At 35.2% G+C, this 17,411-nt stretch overlaps 1 protein-coding gene across 1 annotated transcript in view; it reads right to left on the bottom strand.

Moving 5' to 3' along the window:
- LRP1B (low density lipoprotein receptor-related protein 1B) overlaps nt 1–17,411 on the bottom strand; it is a gene marked incomplete at its 3' end in the record, with an annotated part of 167,099 nt that overhangs the window by 82,773 nt on the left and 66,915 nt on the right. The window contains exons 16-23 of the mRNA XM_009708817.1: nt 14,064–14,192; nt 11,292–11,411; nt 10,137–10,250; nt 9,803–9,952; nt 7,349–7,471; nt 4,922–5,041; nt 3,209–3,337; nt 2,103–2,225 (exon numbers count right to left, since the gene is read on the bottom strand). Of these exons, the coding sequence (XP_009707119.1) occupies nt 2,103–2,225; nt 3,209–3,337; nt 4,922–5,041; nt 7,349–7,471; nt 9,803–9,952; nt 10,137–10,250; nt 11,292–11,411; nt 14,064–14,192 (1,008 nt within the window). The remainder of the gene's footprint in view (nt 1–2,102; nt 2,226–3,208; nt 3,338–4,921; nt 5,042–7,348; nt 7,472–9,802; nt 9,953–10,136; nt 10,251–11,291; nt 11,412–14,063; nt 14,193–17,411) is intronic.

Here is a 17,411-nt window from a genome sequence, read left to right as displayed (position 1 = left end):
TGAGTATGCAGCACGTGCTTTGAACCTGGCAAGATGTGTACACCAAGCGGAGTTGCCTGTCTGACCTTGTGGAGAGCTGCAGCCCCCTGTGGATTGGTGGGCATGCATGCTAGCGACCCCGTGTCCCAGGCTGGGGCAGAAGGTGCACATAACTCTGCCCTGTGTGTGTCTGTGTGCTCAGAACTTTTGGGGACCAATTATAAAATGGTGTTTAAAGACATGTAAGATCTATCAAAGTTCTGCAGGTGTGATTTACCCACCGTGTTGCTGCTATTGATACTGAATGCATAGTTCACCAATTTCCAATTAGTTATCTGTCATGAATAATTCATAGAATCATAGAACCATAGAATGGTTTGGTTGGAAGGGACCTTAAAGGCCACCTAGTTCTAACCCCCCTGCCATGGGCAGGGACACCTTCCACCAGACCAGGTTGCTCAAAGCCCCATCCAACCTGGCCTTGAACACTTCCAGTGATGGGGCATCCACAGCTTCTCTGGGCAACCTGTGCCAGTCCCTCACCACCCACACGGTGAAGAATTTCTTCCTTACATCTAATCTAAATCTACCCTCTTTCAATAACCTGCTTTGATCCTGATGTGGTTTAAGCTACATGAACTAAGTGGTTTTTCCCTACCACAGCTTACTGTCGCAAACTGCTCCTTTCAAAACACCAAGTAGTTTACGTAAGTGAAAAGCAAGTGGAGTTTGCTAGGAGAGGTTTGTTTGTTTCCTTCTTTCTTCAAGGATCCAGAAGTCTAGACTGGCAAGCAGTGTGACACAGTAAGGGAGGAACAGCAGAACGAAACAGTTGGTGATGAGAACCTAATATCCACCCTAGATGCATTTCAGGATTTTACTTCACGCTAGTTCTGTTCTGCTGTTGTGGACTTCACGCCTGCTAGTGACTGAAGTATATCAACTCACTCAGCTTCAGAGGTTTTTTGTGGTTTTTCTCCTACCAGTTCACTTGCTTCGACACTGCTCCATGTCAGTCAAAACACAGTACGTGGGGGTGAGCGGGAGATTGGTTTCAAAGGTGCTCTCCTGATCTGACCTATCTAATGATGATGCGTCAGGAATGGCTGTGGCCTCTTAAGTACCAGCCTATTTCCGGTGAGCATAGAGAGAGAAAGGACAATGTGGTCACTGCCTAGTTCATCACAGGAGCAGATTCTTGCCATGTTATATACAGTTCTAAGTGATGTTGATGAAATCTGTTCTCTATGACAAATATCAGACAAGTTCTTATTTGCTACATCATATTATTTTCTTAAAATGTTCCATTACATGTTTGACTCAAACTTTACATGAAAAATTTTACTAAATGCAAACACCAAACAGACTTTTTCCTACAATCTTTGGATGTCTACTTACTTCATTTACGCACATAAACTCTTCAGGTGGTGTATACAACAGAAATGCCTAAAATACATAGCTAGCTATCTTCTGCTGTGGTTCTCATCTCTTGAGCAAATTTAACAGAGTAAATAAGCAATATAGATTTCAACTGCACAAAACCAGGCATGATAATCAATAATTTGTCCTTTTGGACAGAATATTTGCTCTATATTTTCCATAAATATTATCTATATAGATGAATGTTTCTGAGTATGGCCTAGATATACCGTACAGACATTCATATAAGAAATCCTAATTTCATATGAATGGTGAAAATTAAACATTCACATACAGCTTTAGTGGGTATCATTTAACTGCAGTGATAATCATGACAGATGTTTCGTTATTTCTATTATTTGATAGAAAAAATTGTGTATAGAAACCAAGACAAAAAAGATACATAAAAAAGATATACTTAATGAACAAGAAATTATAGACTGTACATTTTTTAATTCTATTAAATGTTATTAGCAACCAACTGTAAGTCACAACTATAGTAAATAATCTGTCACTGTAGCTCCAGCTCCAAGCTAATACGAAGTTGTATTCATTAATGCATAATTTAAAAGTTAACATTAAAACAATTCTAAAAAGTAAAGAGCTTTCTTTTTCAATAGCGACTTAAAGTAACAGACCTTGTAGAAGGCCTTACAATTAACAGTCTGAAATTATTCTGTTTACTCTACTTTTGTTATACTTGCCACATTCCAGAGATTCATCTGATCCATCTCCACAGTCATCATCATGGTCACATACAAACTGTTTGGGAATGCAGACTTTGTTATGGCACATGAAAGCATTCTCGTCACAAGTGTTATTAGGAGCTAAGGAAAATACAGTACATAAAAATAAATGAAATTGAGAACAGTAAGATACACAGCCATTTTCTTACAGAAAGATGAAATCAGTAGTTAGTCTGAGTGGCTTCCATGGAAATAACCGTAACTTTTGAGTCATACAAAGAACACCACAGAATTCAATAACAGAAAAAGATACTCATCATCACAAAGATAGCTAAACAAGTAAGGATAGCAATAATCTCATGTAATGCAAGACAGAGAGGCTTCAGAGGTTGATGCTGTCTACAACTAACCTATGGTCTGCCTCTGAGGAAAAGAACATTTGGGAAGTACAGATGTCCTTCCTATGTGACTCTGCTCCTGAACAAAAGCTCTTTAAAATCCATAAATAGTCAAAATATAACTCAGCCTAGAAATGGTAAGTTATAGAATATGCATTCAGTGGAGAGAGCATATTTCAATATTTTTAGCCTATACCATTTTTATATACATTAATAAAACAAAACCCCTAATGAAACGGCTACTGAACTGCTGACACTTTTAATAGAACTGTATCTCAGCAGACTGGAAGTAATAGTTAGTAGGGCAAGAAATGTCAAGATCTGAACAATTAGCCAGAATAAATTGGAGACAGAACTGTATCTCCCTTTTTGATGCACAACCTCCCTGATATGTAGCAGCATTTTCTTCAGGAAGAGCAGTAGAATTGCATAGTCAATAACGTGCTAATTTTCATTAGTAAACATGCTGTATAATGTCTATGACATGATACACATACTGATCTTCAGCTGGTGTGTCTCAGTATATATTAACAAAACCTGAAGATGTTAGGTTGATTAAAACACTGAAGGATCCTGGTATATATGCTCAGATATGGTCTATCAATTTTTACTAACAATCCTGACAGTACAAGGGCATGATACCACAGACACAAACAGCATCTAAATATTGTAAAGGCAAAAGTACTAAGGAAAGAGATACTATACTTTTTTAACATGCAAACATACCACAGCCTGCTGTCGACAGTTCATCACTTCCGTTAGGACAGTCTCTTTCGCCATCACAAAGCCAGTGTTGGGGAACACAGGCATGGGAGCCTAAGCAACTGAATGTATCTGCTGCACAGGTCACTGAACCTGAAAAAACATTACAAATGAGTCTTGAACATGTTTGAACTGATTTTTTTCTAAGGCAATGGGTAATGACTGAGTAAGGGGGTTTTATTTTAAAATAACAAGACTGAAAAATCTGAAGTCATTTTAATCTCTCTTTTCTTCTTGTAATTCAGATCTGTCTCCTGTTCCCAAGAAGAAATACAGCCTTAACTCTCCCCTTTTCACAACGGGTGTGGGTTTTTACTTCTTCAAGAGATGGTCTACAATTTTATTGGTGGGCTTTCTTGTAATAAGAGATCTACAATGTATTGCAAGTCAAAATATCAAAAGAAGTAATTCTGAAGAACCTTAAAAGAAGAAAAATAAACAATGTATGTTGCAGTGACACTTTGCCATTTGCTGGCCTTTGTTTTCCTCTCTCTTTTTCTATTTTCTGCTCTAAGTTTCCTATTAAGCTTCAGGCCTTGATGTTTCTTAGGATTTCATATTGTTCTATAGTAGTCCCAGACGAAGTGCTTGTCTTATCATTTCACACCTTCTCCTTTTCCTAGGGGAGACAGGCAGAAAGAAAGCTTCCCTTTCAAACAGATATTGCCTCCAATGCCCCAGTCCTCAGCATAATCTGAATATCATGAAAAAATGTATTGTAGATGGATATCAACTTGAAGTTAATATAGTCATTCATTCATATTTTGCCATATGAGAACAGTATAATTTCCACCTTTGTCCTTTTCATTTGTTGGCATTTCTACATCTGCGTTTAAAAAACTATTTGAACGAACCACAACTCTGAACATAAGCTGAAGAGGTTTCTTCTCTGTCTACTTAACACTTCCAATAAAGATATCAACAATATTTTTACTGTGATACCACACAGGAAATATGGAATAAAATACTCTTTGTTGAATGGACTTACAATAAGACAATTTTTGAAGAGGAACAAATATTTAAAAGTTGAAATTTTAAAAAGAAAATCTTAAAATACAGCATAGATAAGGATGGAACCAATGTAAAACATATCATGAAATAGTGAATTCTTTTCAAAAGAAAATCACATTGTGTCAAGTTATACTGTCACAAACACATTTCCAGTCAACTGAGTCCCAGAATGAAAGTAAAATTTTCAATTCCTTATGCAATTTGAAGGGTTTTGGAATTTTAGAGGAATATTATATAATAATGCTTATGACTGTATACATAAAAATTTAAAGGGAATAGGAGAATGAGCTGGGGTGGGGTGGGGGGGGAAGCTACTTCAGAGTCTTTAAGCACCTACTACTGAAATGTAAAACTCAAATAGTAATACAGGGGTTTTACCTCAAGGATGGGAATTGGAGAAAAGTTTGGTTCTCCTTTTGTCCATGCTGGTTGTGTCATTCATATTTTCACTGATATGCTACACACAAATCATATAGTCCTCATAAAAATGTATCTAGCTGCTGGTTGGAAGGGGCTGGGGAACGATATCCTCTAATTTCCTACCCTTAAAGCACATGCTCTTTGGAGTCGTTGTAATTGTTCCCTTTCCACCACCTTCTCGGATCACTTGGTCTCTTTCAACATGTATGATCTGACACAATACAGAACTAAAATTATTCAGCTTACCACAAACAGCATCACTCTCATCTAAACCATCTCCACAGTCATCCTCACCATCACAAGTCCATTGCTTAGAGATGCATTTGTTCGCAGAGCAAGCAAATTGATTCCATGAACAAGACGAATCTAGGAATGACACCAGACACTGCATTTGTTAGGTTTACAACAGCACTGCATTCCCTGTGTTTTCTAGTACAGTTTAGGAATCTCCAGGTTGCTCCTTTCTGTCCTCTCAATTTTAGTGTATTAAAACACTCAAACACAGTATAATCCTAATTTTGGTATTCAGGATGCTACCAGTCTGTCTAAGAGTTTGCATTCACCAACACATTTATACAAATAAATAAATAAATAGTAAAACATTCAAAACACACTCCAATATTTTAAAACATTTTGCTAGTGAGATGAGGACAAACGCTTTAAAAAGATAAGTCTGGTTTCTGTATTTGACTTGGATATTACAACTGTAGTTCACTGCTTTATTTTGGTAGTTGGACAGAGATGGCAGAGTCCAAATTTTCTAACACAGGCTTCCTGCTGGTATTGCAGTATTTAACTCCATCTTTGAAAGACTTCATGTTCTTTTCTCTCACAAGAAAAATTGCTGGTTTTGCATTCCGTTGTGCCATCTACACTTTTGTGTACATTGAAAATAATAAATATTATTATTATGTCCTTTTCTGAAAGCTTCAAATCATCCACTTTTTCCTAGACTTCCTTCTTTAAGAATAAAATTTATTTTTTTTTTAATTGGTGACAACAAATTTTAATATTAACAATAAAAAGAATTATAGGTAATGCAATCTGAATTTAAAAGTAGAGTAGAGTATTGTGACAAGTACCTCAAAATGTGTAAGAGCAATAAGTAGGGAAAAAAGAATTGACTAAACCCCTTTCCCTCTCTCTCACAAAAATCAGTTAATAGGTTTTACAATATTGCATATAAGTATGCATATGTAATAAAACCTGGAAATGTAAACACTGAGTTAAGGTTGATTAATGCGGTCAACACAAAACCTTCTGATTTTCATGCTGCACAGCAGTTCCTAATTTTGAAGTAGTAAGATGTATATATACAATGTAAACTGCAAACCAAACATAGAAGCATGTTAATGGAAACTGGGTCATGAAGAGAGTAACATATAACTTTCAGTCATGCTAATTGGTAAAGAAAAACAAAACAAAACAAATTTCAGGTTTTATTTAAATAGGGAATAGGAAAAATTGATATCGCTTTTTGCTGTTCTGCTACAATTCAATTACAGAAATAATCCATTCATTTAAGCCATTCAAATTCAAGCTAAAAGTCCAGCTGTCACTAGGACCAAAACCAACCTGCACTGCTCCTGAATTAGGTAGAGTTTAAAAATCTTAAGTAGTCTGAGACAGAATGGACCCTTAACTTGGTTCAAAGTTTATGCTGTATTTTATTCACATCACTTTCATTGTTAATTTAAATAATTCATGGAATCATAGAATGCTTTGGGTTGGAAGGCACCTTTAAGGCTCATCTAGTCCAACCCCTCTGCCATAGGCAGGGACATCTTCAACTCAACCAGGTTGCTCAAAGCCCCACCCAACCTGGCCTTGAACACTTCCAGGGATGGGGCATCCACAGCTTCTCTGGGCAACCTGTGCCACTGCCTCACCACCCTCACAGGGAAGGATTTCTTCCTGATATCTAATCTAAGTTTTCCCTCTTCCAGTTTAAAGCCATTGCCCCTTGTCCTATCACTCCATGCCCTTGTCAAAAGTCCCTCTCCAGCTTTCTTGTAGGCCCCCTTAGGCACTGGAAGGCTGCTCTAAGGTCTCCTTGGAGCCTTCTCTTCTCCAGGCTGAATAACCCCAGCTCTCTCAGCCTGTCTTCACAGGAGAGGTGCTCCAGCCCTCGGATTATCTTTGTGGTTTCCTCTGGACTTGCTCCAACAGGTCCATGTCCTCCTGGTGTTGGGACCCCAGAGCTGACGGCAGTAGTGCAGGGGGGTTCTCACCAGGGCAGAGCAGAGGGACAGAACCCAATTATACACGTATGATTTCTGAAGCAAAGAAATGTCTATTTTTATGTCATAAAGGTATATTTTGTTTACTTCCTGTTGGGGTAAATATACTGATATGAACTCATTATACCTATAAAGCTGTTCTAATGAGGAATTCTGAAAAATTAGTGAAATTGTTAAATACTAAAGCCATAGAAAAGTTTGTACACAAACATATCTTTAGAGGAAAAAAATTCTGATAGGGCTTTCATTTGGGCACGAGATAGGGTTTAAGATATTGGCGGCATGAAGTAATAGAGTGTTGCATCTGAAAATATAGTATTAAAGACCTTTTTATATAGCTGTAGATTAAATCTCTGAGATATAAATGCACACTTATTTCTGTTTTCAAAGTGCATTAATGATTACAGAAACACAAATAAGATAAAATGCTCACCACAGTGTAATTCATCTACTCCATCCTCACAGTCTTTCTGCCCATCACAAAGCCAGGTGGTCAGAATACATCTTCCACTAGGACAACCAAAATAATTTTCTTCACATGTGGGTTTGTTTTGAACTGTGATAAAATAAAGAATGTAATGTAAAATGGTCTCTACTAGTATGATTAGGAGCCTAATACATTTCTGCTAAATTTCTGAATACGAACGGACAAAGTGTTTATGTCCAAAAAGGCAAAAAAAAATACTATTTATATTATTTAATAGTGTTCATACAAATTAGAAAATCGTGATAGCTAAGTAGTTTAGGGAGCTGAAATACTTCATTTAGAGAAGAACCAGAGCACAGCTTCAAACTAAATTAAAAGGATCTATAGAGGAAAGTAGTTTATTTTACCTGTTTTGAGCTCAGGTAGATCAACATTGCTTGTTGTTTTACACCAGCTGAAGAAATTGCCCTTCTGATCTGTCTGCCATCATCTACAAGATACCCTTATTGTGACAGTATTTTTGTCACATTCACTGGGATAAGCTAAAAGTCTGATGCACACACTGACTAACTGGAGCTATACTACTGACGTTGGAGCCAGAGATTTAGACACTGTCACAAATTAAAAAGTTCTTCCTTGCCTTTTTTTCTTTGTAGAGCAGTTTCATGATGTAAGCACAAATATTAGTCTAATGAGTGGCACAGATTATTTTCAAAGTCTCAAGCAAGGTCTTTGCCTGGGAAAACCCCGGTGATACACACTAGTTCCAAGCATTGGAGATCATTAAAGCTCTTTGCAAAGGTTTGTATTATTCCCTTAGCGTATTGGGGCTATTGACAGTGGTTTTGGTGTCCCCCTCCCTTAAAAAGAAAGTTAAAGTTACCATATTTACGGCTTCTACAGCTGTATGAAGAGAAAAATAAAGAAAGAAGTGGGATGTCTATGATGACTGGGTAGATATTAAAGATTCTCTAAGTATAGCCACCTCTAAATGAATATTTTGCCTTAATTTTCTGTAAGAACAATGACACTGAACGAAGACTGTTAATGGGAATTATCATGTTCATAATAGAAACAACACTGAAAAACTTAATGTGCCAAAGTTGGTCAGTTTTGAATGAAATGGCAAAGGAAATCACATGTAGGTTGAATTGGAATGGTACTGCTTCCAAGTAAAGGGAGGAACGATCTAGGCAATTAGTCACACATTATATTACAGAACATTTTGGCATACATTTGAAAGACAGAATAAAGCAATACAAATAAACAGATGACGGAATAAAATGCAACATTAGTTTACTTATGCAACATTAGTTTACTGAAGCTATAGCACACTGCCTTCAAAATCCTCTTTGGTATGGAAAAAAAACCCCTATAGACAAAGGAAATACAGTAAATCTAAGCTATTTCGAGCTAAATGAAGCATTATATACAGCAAATTCTGAAGAATTAATAGATAATCTGGAGAATATGGAGATTAGAATGGAAACTATAATTTAATATGCATCTGGTTTATAGGAAGGATTAAAGTTCTTAACGTCAGGTTGATTGACATTGGTTCTGAAGTTCTAGGTTCCTTCTGGATCCTGGCAATATTTTCATCAATAAAGTTGGCACAAAGCATACGAGAATTCTAACAGAAGCTTCTGGTGACAAAATGGGATTATCACACAGAAAAACAGAATACTAAATGGGAATAATCAGATTATGTTAATTACTAGGCAAAAAATAGGTGGTATTTAACAACATAAAATCAAAAATTTTATTTTTACAAATTAGTAATATTCATTAATTAGTAAATACTTATTTTTACTAAATACTAATTCTTAGAAAGAAAAACAGATTTATCGGTCACAGGAGCACAATTAAAATTTAGCATGAGTCAATTATGAAAACAAACAAACAAAAAATTAAAATGTATTTGCACTGCTACAAGGCAAAAATAAGACCATCTGCTATACTGGATACTGGTCTGGTATATTCAAGAGAGATGCAGGTTGAGATTACTAAGATGACATAGACAGATACCACTATCTTGAAAGCAGGAATTCTAAAATACCTTGGCTTATTTGCCATTGTAAGTAAAGAGTAAGGATATGATTACTGAAGGACTACAAGGACCTTCTCAGCATTGGAACATCTATAAACTGGAATACATGTGGACTAGAAATTAAAAGAATTAATGATAAACTCAACCTGGAGGAAATAGAAAACTAGACATTACAGTTTTCTTCAGAGAAAAGCAGTAGTAATTTGTAATAATTTGCATAATCTAATGAAACACAAAATAAAGACTGGTGAAAAAACTGCATTGAGTATTATATTAATCTCTGTATTAAATAAAACAGTATTGACTGAATAAACATTTTAACACAATTAGAAAAAAGAACTAGAAATATAGGATTATATTTTTTTTAAAAAAGTAAACTAGATTTTTCTTTTTCTCTTTTTCACAGTTACCTGGACATTTTAGTTCATCTGTATAATCTCCACAGTCATTAGATCCATCACATATCCATTCCGGCAGTATACAAAGTGAAGTTGAATTACAGCTAATAAATCCTGAAGATTTTATTCCAAGTTTATAGAAGTAAGCACAGTTTGTATTATCTGGAAACAGACAGTAAATTACTATATCACACCTAATACAGTTTGAGAGCCTTATAGTTTAGTTTGAGTTTCCACAGACCATGCAGATGCTGGTATCCAACTAGTAATGACTATGAATTAACTGCTATATAACAAGGAATAATCATGGAACAGATGCTATGATGAAGCACAAACACAAACTTACTACAGTTCTTTTCATCTGAGGCATCTGCACAATCAATGATCTGGTTGCACTGTGCTGATTTTCCAATGCAAATCCCATCTGCACAATGGAATTCTGTTGAAGCACATGTTGAATCTGTAACATATGGTCACAAAAGATGTAAATTTGTGTACTGAACAGACTCTTTAGATGCATACTATATGTATAACGTTTAAACCTTCTACCTTTTAGAATGAGGCATTTAGAACACACTGTGCCTTCCATAGCTAAAAATTCAGTAGAAATAAAAGGTCTAATAAACTTGAAAGCACAAGTTTCTGATTTCTAAATTTATTTTTTGAGCCTAAAAGTCTCTCTCTAGATAATTCAACTCTATTTGAGATAATCACCATGTGAGGAAGAACCACCACTTTCAGGACCATCTATGAATCTCTAAGATTTCTTTCATGTTACCCTAGGTTGGGGGTTTTGCCTGTATGCCTTTTTCTCTGCTCATATTCAGCTAAATGAATAAAAATCACGCAGTGCTTTCAAAAAAATGCTAGTTACTACAGCTACGTAGGTTTTATCTACATATTGTGGAATAATTTCTCCTCCAATCTTTCTGAATTGTAACTGAGGATCTGTGTTGTCTGCTAGCTAGTCTTTATTCATTGGCTGATGCACAGATATAAATATTCATGTTTTAAGACATAAAAAGAAAAACAATTCCAATATAAAAAGGAGAACCATTCTAGTAAGTTGTGCAAAGGACAGACATTGCCATGCATCTGAGAAGCAAAGGAACAGAACACTAGCTAGTTCAAAGAAGAAACAGTGCAGGAGATGCAGAGAAGAAATCACCCATCTTTCAACCCTTCCATCTGTAGTAAAGATGGTCTCTGATTTATTACTTCACAGAAGCAGCAGCAACTATATTTTGAGTTTTCCATAGCCAAAACCACGCTCCTCCTAGAGGACTGCAGGAGTAAACCAAAACTGGTCTTCCTATCAGTCCCAATATATGCTTTCTTAAACATACCAGTGTGCACCTGATTGTCTTTGAATTCTAACAAAGTAAACCCCAGCACCTGTAATTCCAATAAAGTTATATGCATTTTCTAGCTACTTTTATTTACATACTAAGTATTTACAGAACAATACTCTGAAACCACCTTGGAAGTAACTGTCATTTACCTTTACAGTCAAATTCATCAGAGTTGTCACCACAGTCATTTGCACCATCACATACTTTGTTACTTGAAACACAGCGACGATTAGAACATGGCTTGAAACCTTTTCGACAGCCCCTGTTTTCTGGAAAGTTAAGCACAAGCACGTAATTTCATTTAGACACTTGATATGTAATAAAAATAGGCTGACATTAAAACCAGACAAACATCCTAGAAAAACATTTTAAATGAAAATGCATTTGAAGCTACAGGAAAAACTTCAGAAATTGTTCATTTATTGTCCAGCAGAACTTGGACTGATAAACAGATAAAGGATAATACATGAAAGCATGATGAGAAAGAAACACAAAAAATTAAAAATGAAAGCCTAGTTCCCAGTTTACATTATCTTGTGGTATAAAAAGCCCATGTGCCTTAAATTCATTTGTTTTGACAAGCTTTTGTCAGGCATGTGACAATATTTGCATATAGCATCAGTAATTCTACCGTATAGAAAGAAATATACCAAATTTGCCCGAAACCAGATTAGGAATAAATGGAGAGTAAAATAACAAAAAATATTAGCAGAAAAGTTTCTGGATTTCTGAATATCAATACTACAAGTGTTCTGCTCAGGTAGGTACACTATTGAAGAATATGTGAATTTTACATATGTTGATATGTTCGAAAATTCAGGAATGATTTACTAAAGCCCTAACCACTGTAGAAGCCATGCCACAATAACAACTAACTAACGTTCATTGGATTAGTTAATCAATAATAATGAGTCCAGCATCCTGTACTTTATCAGATTCAGAAAACAACATACTGTATATGACGCAGTGCATGACAGAACCACTGTTCTTCCTGCTTTTTCTGAAGAGTAACAAAAAGTTCATTACAGTTGATTTAAATCAGGTTAAATGTACACTGTCACACTACAAATCAACAGAATGTCCTTCATAAAATTATGCGGCAAATACATGGAAAGACAAATTGTTGGATCTTGGATTTATATTTTTTCAGTATTGTAGAATAAACTATAAAATAGTTCTAGCAGCTCGGTAAACCTCAGACAGACTACTGACATATAAGACAACTTCTTTAGAATTACAAGAGTATTTTGAGATTCCTCACCAGCTACAGCCTTCTTATTTGCTCCCAGATGACTTTCTATTCCTTCAACCTACTCTCCTCTCCTAACAAGGTAAAAGAAACTATATGAAACTTTAATCTTTGTTCCATGAACTGTGGATTTTGAGTGGGGTGTTTGGTTGGTTGTGGGGTTTTATTTTGTGTGTGTGTTTTTTTGTTCGTTTTGGTTTTTTGGGTGGATTGTTTGTTTTTTTAATTACTTATGTCTAAAGCAATATGCATAAATACAGATACATCAACACACACTTAGTATGGAAACCTAAGAACAATTCACAGACAGAAGTAATTTACTTTTCAATGCTTTGAAGCTGTCACTTATAATTCAAGGGCCTTTCCCCCCTGGTAACTAGCAGTGTTTTGTACACTCCATGTTCTTATTTCCTTGTCTGATGTGTTACCTTTTTTCAGATTCAAACAAACCAACCTCCTTAGTTATCTATATGTAGATGATCTGATGGAATGCTACTGTTAGTTTTATATGACATGATCAAAGCAACTATCACATAGAAGTTTGAAAGCTAATGGGACACAAACTGAAGACAAAAGAAGAAAAAAAATACATGGTATCAGTTGCTATAAGTTGCTATACTCAGATTTTTGGGTTAATTTTTTTAAGGAAAGGAAAGAAAAAAAAAAAGATCAAATCTATTCCATTTCTTTTTTCCAGAATCAGCCTTGGCTATTAAAATAGCAGAGTTGAACTCCAGGAATCAAAGGAGATATTTTCATAAAACTATAGAGGTGGCAGGTATAAAAGTAATGGGTGGGTTTGAAGGGACATGAAATTGTTCATAGGGGAAACAGAAGAGACACCAAGGCTGTGATATGGATATACAGAACAAGATAAAGGCCAAGAGTTACAGGCACACAGGTAACAAGGAGATTTCACTTAATGTGCAGATTACATGAATTCACTAAGGTGATTCAGTGATTTAGGAAAATTATTGGAACAGTAGTGTTTTACACACTGCAGCAGGCAAACTTGGACACCAAAACCTGGAAGTGATTCAGTTAGTGATTATCAGGGAAAAAAACAAAACAACCAAAACACACAGATAAGGAAAGAATCCCTTGGGAAAATTGTGCAAGTAATGAGCAGACACCCTTACATCTAACCTGTTGAGCGATGCAGACTGATTGGTGTGAAAAATAATGATATTATAAAGTTAAACAGAAAAGTGACTGGGAAGATAACTATTACACAGCCATTTTTGCATTTTATAATACTTCTATTTTAATGTTTTCTATTCACAATCAGAGAAAATCTTATTAAATATGGAAACTTAAATAAAAACTACTAAATTAAAGTTGAAAATCCTCAATTTTTCATCTTTGAAAAAGCAGCTAGATGTATTTTTCTTTATTTTTTTGTTTTAGAGTCAGAAATACAGGAACATTTGAGATACTTCTTATTAAATATAAGTCAGCTAATACAGGAAGTTTGCAAGGAAAATATGTTCAGGTATAAGTTACGTCTATCCATATAATGTCAGGGGGTTTTTTTTAATGTGTGAGTTGGCATTTTCTTCTTGTGCATCTTGGCGAGCAGTTGGTATGAATAAATAGAAAAGTCACAGAGGAACCAATAGAAGCACGTATAATCAAATAAGAATGTGAAGGTGAAATATCTGGAAATACTTACCACAGTAGAAAAGTTTCTCATCAGACTTGTCCTTACAATGAGCAATGCCATCACAAGTCAGCTGATAATCAATGCATTCACCATTTCCACATTCAAACTCTGAATAAATGTTGCAAGTAGAATTTTTAGCTAAAAATAAAACATATTAACATGTAATTTATAATAGTTTTTACACTTAGTGAAAATGAGAAAAAATGTTGGCTTCATTTAAAATATCTCCTGCACAGTTTTTGAAATTCTAAGTACAAAGAAACCCCACCAAGACGTCAGAACTTAAAAGCTTCTACAGAGTGGTGTCCTGCAAGACTGCTATACTTCTCGGCAAATTTGTTACTATTATGCAGGATTGAGGACAGATATCTAAAGAGTAGACAACTTTCAGAAATTTTATGTTGGGAGTGAATTCCAAGCCAAGGTAAGAGAGAGTCTGCAAAAGAAAAATACATAGCCAAATATCCACGAAGGAACACATACTGAAGCAACTTAAAGGCAGTGATTCTGTAACTACTATGCTCAGCTATCCTCTACCCACACATTCCTCTCCACAACCCCCAGCTTGTATGCAACTGTTTCTTAATAGATGTTTAAAAAAATCTCTTCAACATAGCCCATCCAAAAGCAAGTAGTAAACACTTACCATTACCTAGCAGTTCATTTGAACTCTCAACTCTGTTTTCTGGCACTGTGCAGCTGCTCTGTGTGTACACAGGTACCAGCATTAATGTACTACATCCAATGCTGAAGATGTAGCCTAACATCCAATGAAGAAAACCTGCTGTTTGTACTTTACTTGTTTCTTTTTATTTACAAAAAATCATTAATAGGCTTGTAAATTTTCTGTTCTCACCTTCTCAGAGTGGAAGTTTTACCTATTATTTTAGAAGAGAACAAGACGTACATTTAAAATTTTTACTCCTGCTTTCTCTTGCATATATATTTTCTATTCAGTTAGAAACTAAAAAAGCATCACAAAATTGACACAGAACAGTTTGGTCATGAACTTAATGATAGTATGTACATTTGATTCATGTGTATGGTTCTAAACAAAATATCAAACTTGAGAGAAAGGAGAAGTTTATAGTACGACTCGAGAGGAAGAACAGGGAAATGATATCTAATTATTATCCTTTTTTCTTGTTTCCATTATAATTATTTCTGTACAAATTCAGTGAGAATCAATATCTCCTATATGCAAAAGTCAAGGCAATATAAATTGAAAACATTTCTTTATTTGATTCAAACTTGAAGAAAAACAGAAGCGCTAAAAATACAGATTCTGGAGGCGAGATCCAATCTTGAATATGATTTATACAGTACTTTAAATTTTAATCAAGTTTATTGCAGCAATTATTTTGCTCTCTTTCCCCCCCATTTTTTAGCATTGTAAAAACTTAGATCTTAGGAAAAGTCATTCTCAGTTACATTTGTAGTTCATTTAGTTCTGCATCTTAGACTGCAATCTTTAGATAAAGATGAGGGGAAAACAAAAAAAAAACCAATCAAAATGTATGTATAGTATAATCTGCCCTCAGTTAAAGTCTAACTGGAAACCCTTGTAGAGATTGCTTCAAACCCCAGCTTTCAGAAACAAAGCATTTTAATGCCTTTCAAAATTGTTCCTTTGATGAGAAATAAGTAGTCTGGGTAGTTTTATCACCCATATAACCATTCAATCCCTCTTTGAATTTTACTGAAGCTTTGTCTCAAGTCAAGACTTGACTGGCAGTAAGTTACATAGTCTAATTACACTTTGAAAGGAGAGTTAATTCCTTTTCTCAGTTGGAGTTCCTAACTTTCAATTTTATTGAGTATCCCTTTCAACTGTGTTACAAAGAAAGAAACTTTTGATCTCACAGGTAAACTAGTCTGTCTTTTTTCCACCCTTCCTTCTCACAGCTAAACTATAGTCTGTCTTGTTTCCACCCTTTCTTTTAAGAGTTGTAATGCTTTTGGAAAATATAAGTGCTATATAATATCATAAAATAAATTATGAGACCTAGGAATTTATCTGCTGACCCTCTTTCACTTCCAATGCTGATCACTGCCTCTACAAGGTAAAGAAACAGGCAAGAAAAAGTGCTTTAATTAAGGTTCGACTTCAACTAACTCACCTGATATAGCCCTAGACAAACCCAATGGATACATGTAGACACTTTTATCTATCTCAGTAGTAATTACGATAGGTAAGCAAAAATCATAACTGTTACTAAGAAAGGAGTATCCTACTACCATAATAGCAGTTATGCTTTTCATCTGTGTTGTGTTTTTTTCAACCTCCTTGGGATGTCAGCAACCATCTTTCTATCCCACCTCCAAAGAAACCAGGACTTTTATTGCATTCATGCAACGAGTTTAAATCATTACATGAAATAAATAACATCCATTACATTTAATGAAGGTAAAATGAGGCTCAGTAAAAGATTTACCTCCTTATTGCTCCAGACATTAAGAATTACAACTCTTATTTGTATTTTCTCTGATTCTAATTAATCTAGGAAATGGAAATGTTTATGATATAAATACCTTAACCAAGCATTGAAAAACTTTTAACCTTCTACAATTTGATTTTGTCTTCTTTATCAGCCAATGAGGTTTCTGCCCTGCTGTGAAGTAAAAAAACCCATTAGACTCTTGCCAGCCTAGCAAGGAAGGAAAAGTTCCTTGCCAGATTCAGAGAAGGCGGCAGCAGTTAATTCCAAGTCTTCAGTAATTCCTGTACTTTACCATACTCTGTCTCACGGGTAAAGGGATGGGAAAATGCTAGCTGAGCACATGACAGACCTGATTCACAAGACCAAGTGCAGACTGGTAGGCAATGAAACTTAAGGAAATCTTACAGCTCCAAGAATTCTCTTGGATAATCAAAATCAATAAAACTTGACAGTGTCAGAGGGTGAAATAAGGTGATTATATAAGCTTGGTGGTAATATTCCATCTGCAGGAAGCAGAAACATTTGGCTCTAGTGGAAAATATCTTTGTGTAAAGTTGTAAAGTCTTAATTAATATCTTTGAACCATTAACAATCAGATTCCTGTCCATACAATCTCAGTTGATCACTGGTTTCTGTTACTAGACTACAATTCTCTTACTCTTGAAACAATATTATAGTTTAAATTAAAATCTTTGTCACTGCAAATCATCTGCAAAATTCATTGTATCTCAATTATACAGCTAGGCAAAACAGTTTTTGAGTAAGAGTTGTAAATGTAATACAGGTTAGTTGTACACTACTTTACTACTGCATCCTGAGTCTAGATCAGCTGTATATTCCCTGTTGTGAAGAATAAGAGTTTTAACCCTCATACTTCCATATATTTAATTACAGAACCAGGTCTTCCTGTGAAATC

The sequence above is a fragment of the Cariama cristata genome, unplaced genomic scaffold, assembly GCF_000690535.1.
Source record: "Cariama cristata isolate BGI_N322 unplaced genomic scaffold, ASM69053v1 scaffold951, whole genome shotgun sequence".
Lineage (NCBI taxonomy): Eukaryota > Metazoa > Chordata > Aves > Cariamiformes > Cariamidae > Cariama > Cariama cristata.
Note: the sequence above shows the minus strand (reverse complement) of the source record. Positions and strands in the feature narration are given on the sequence as shown.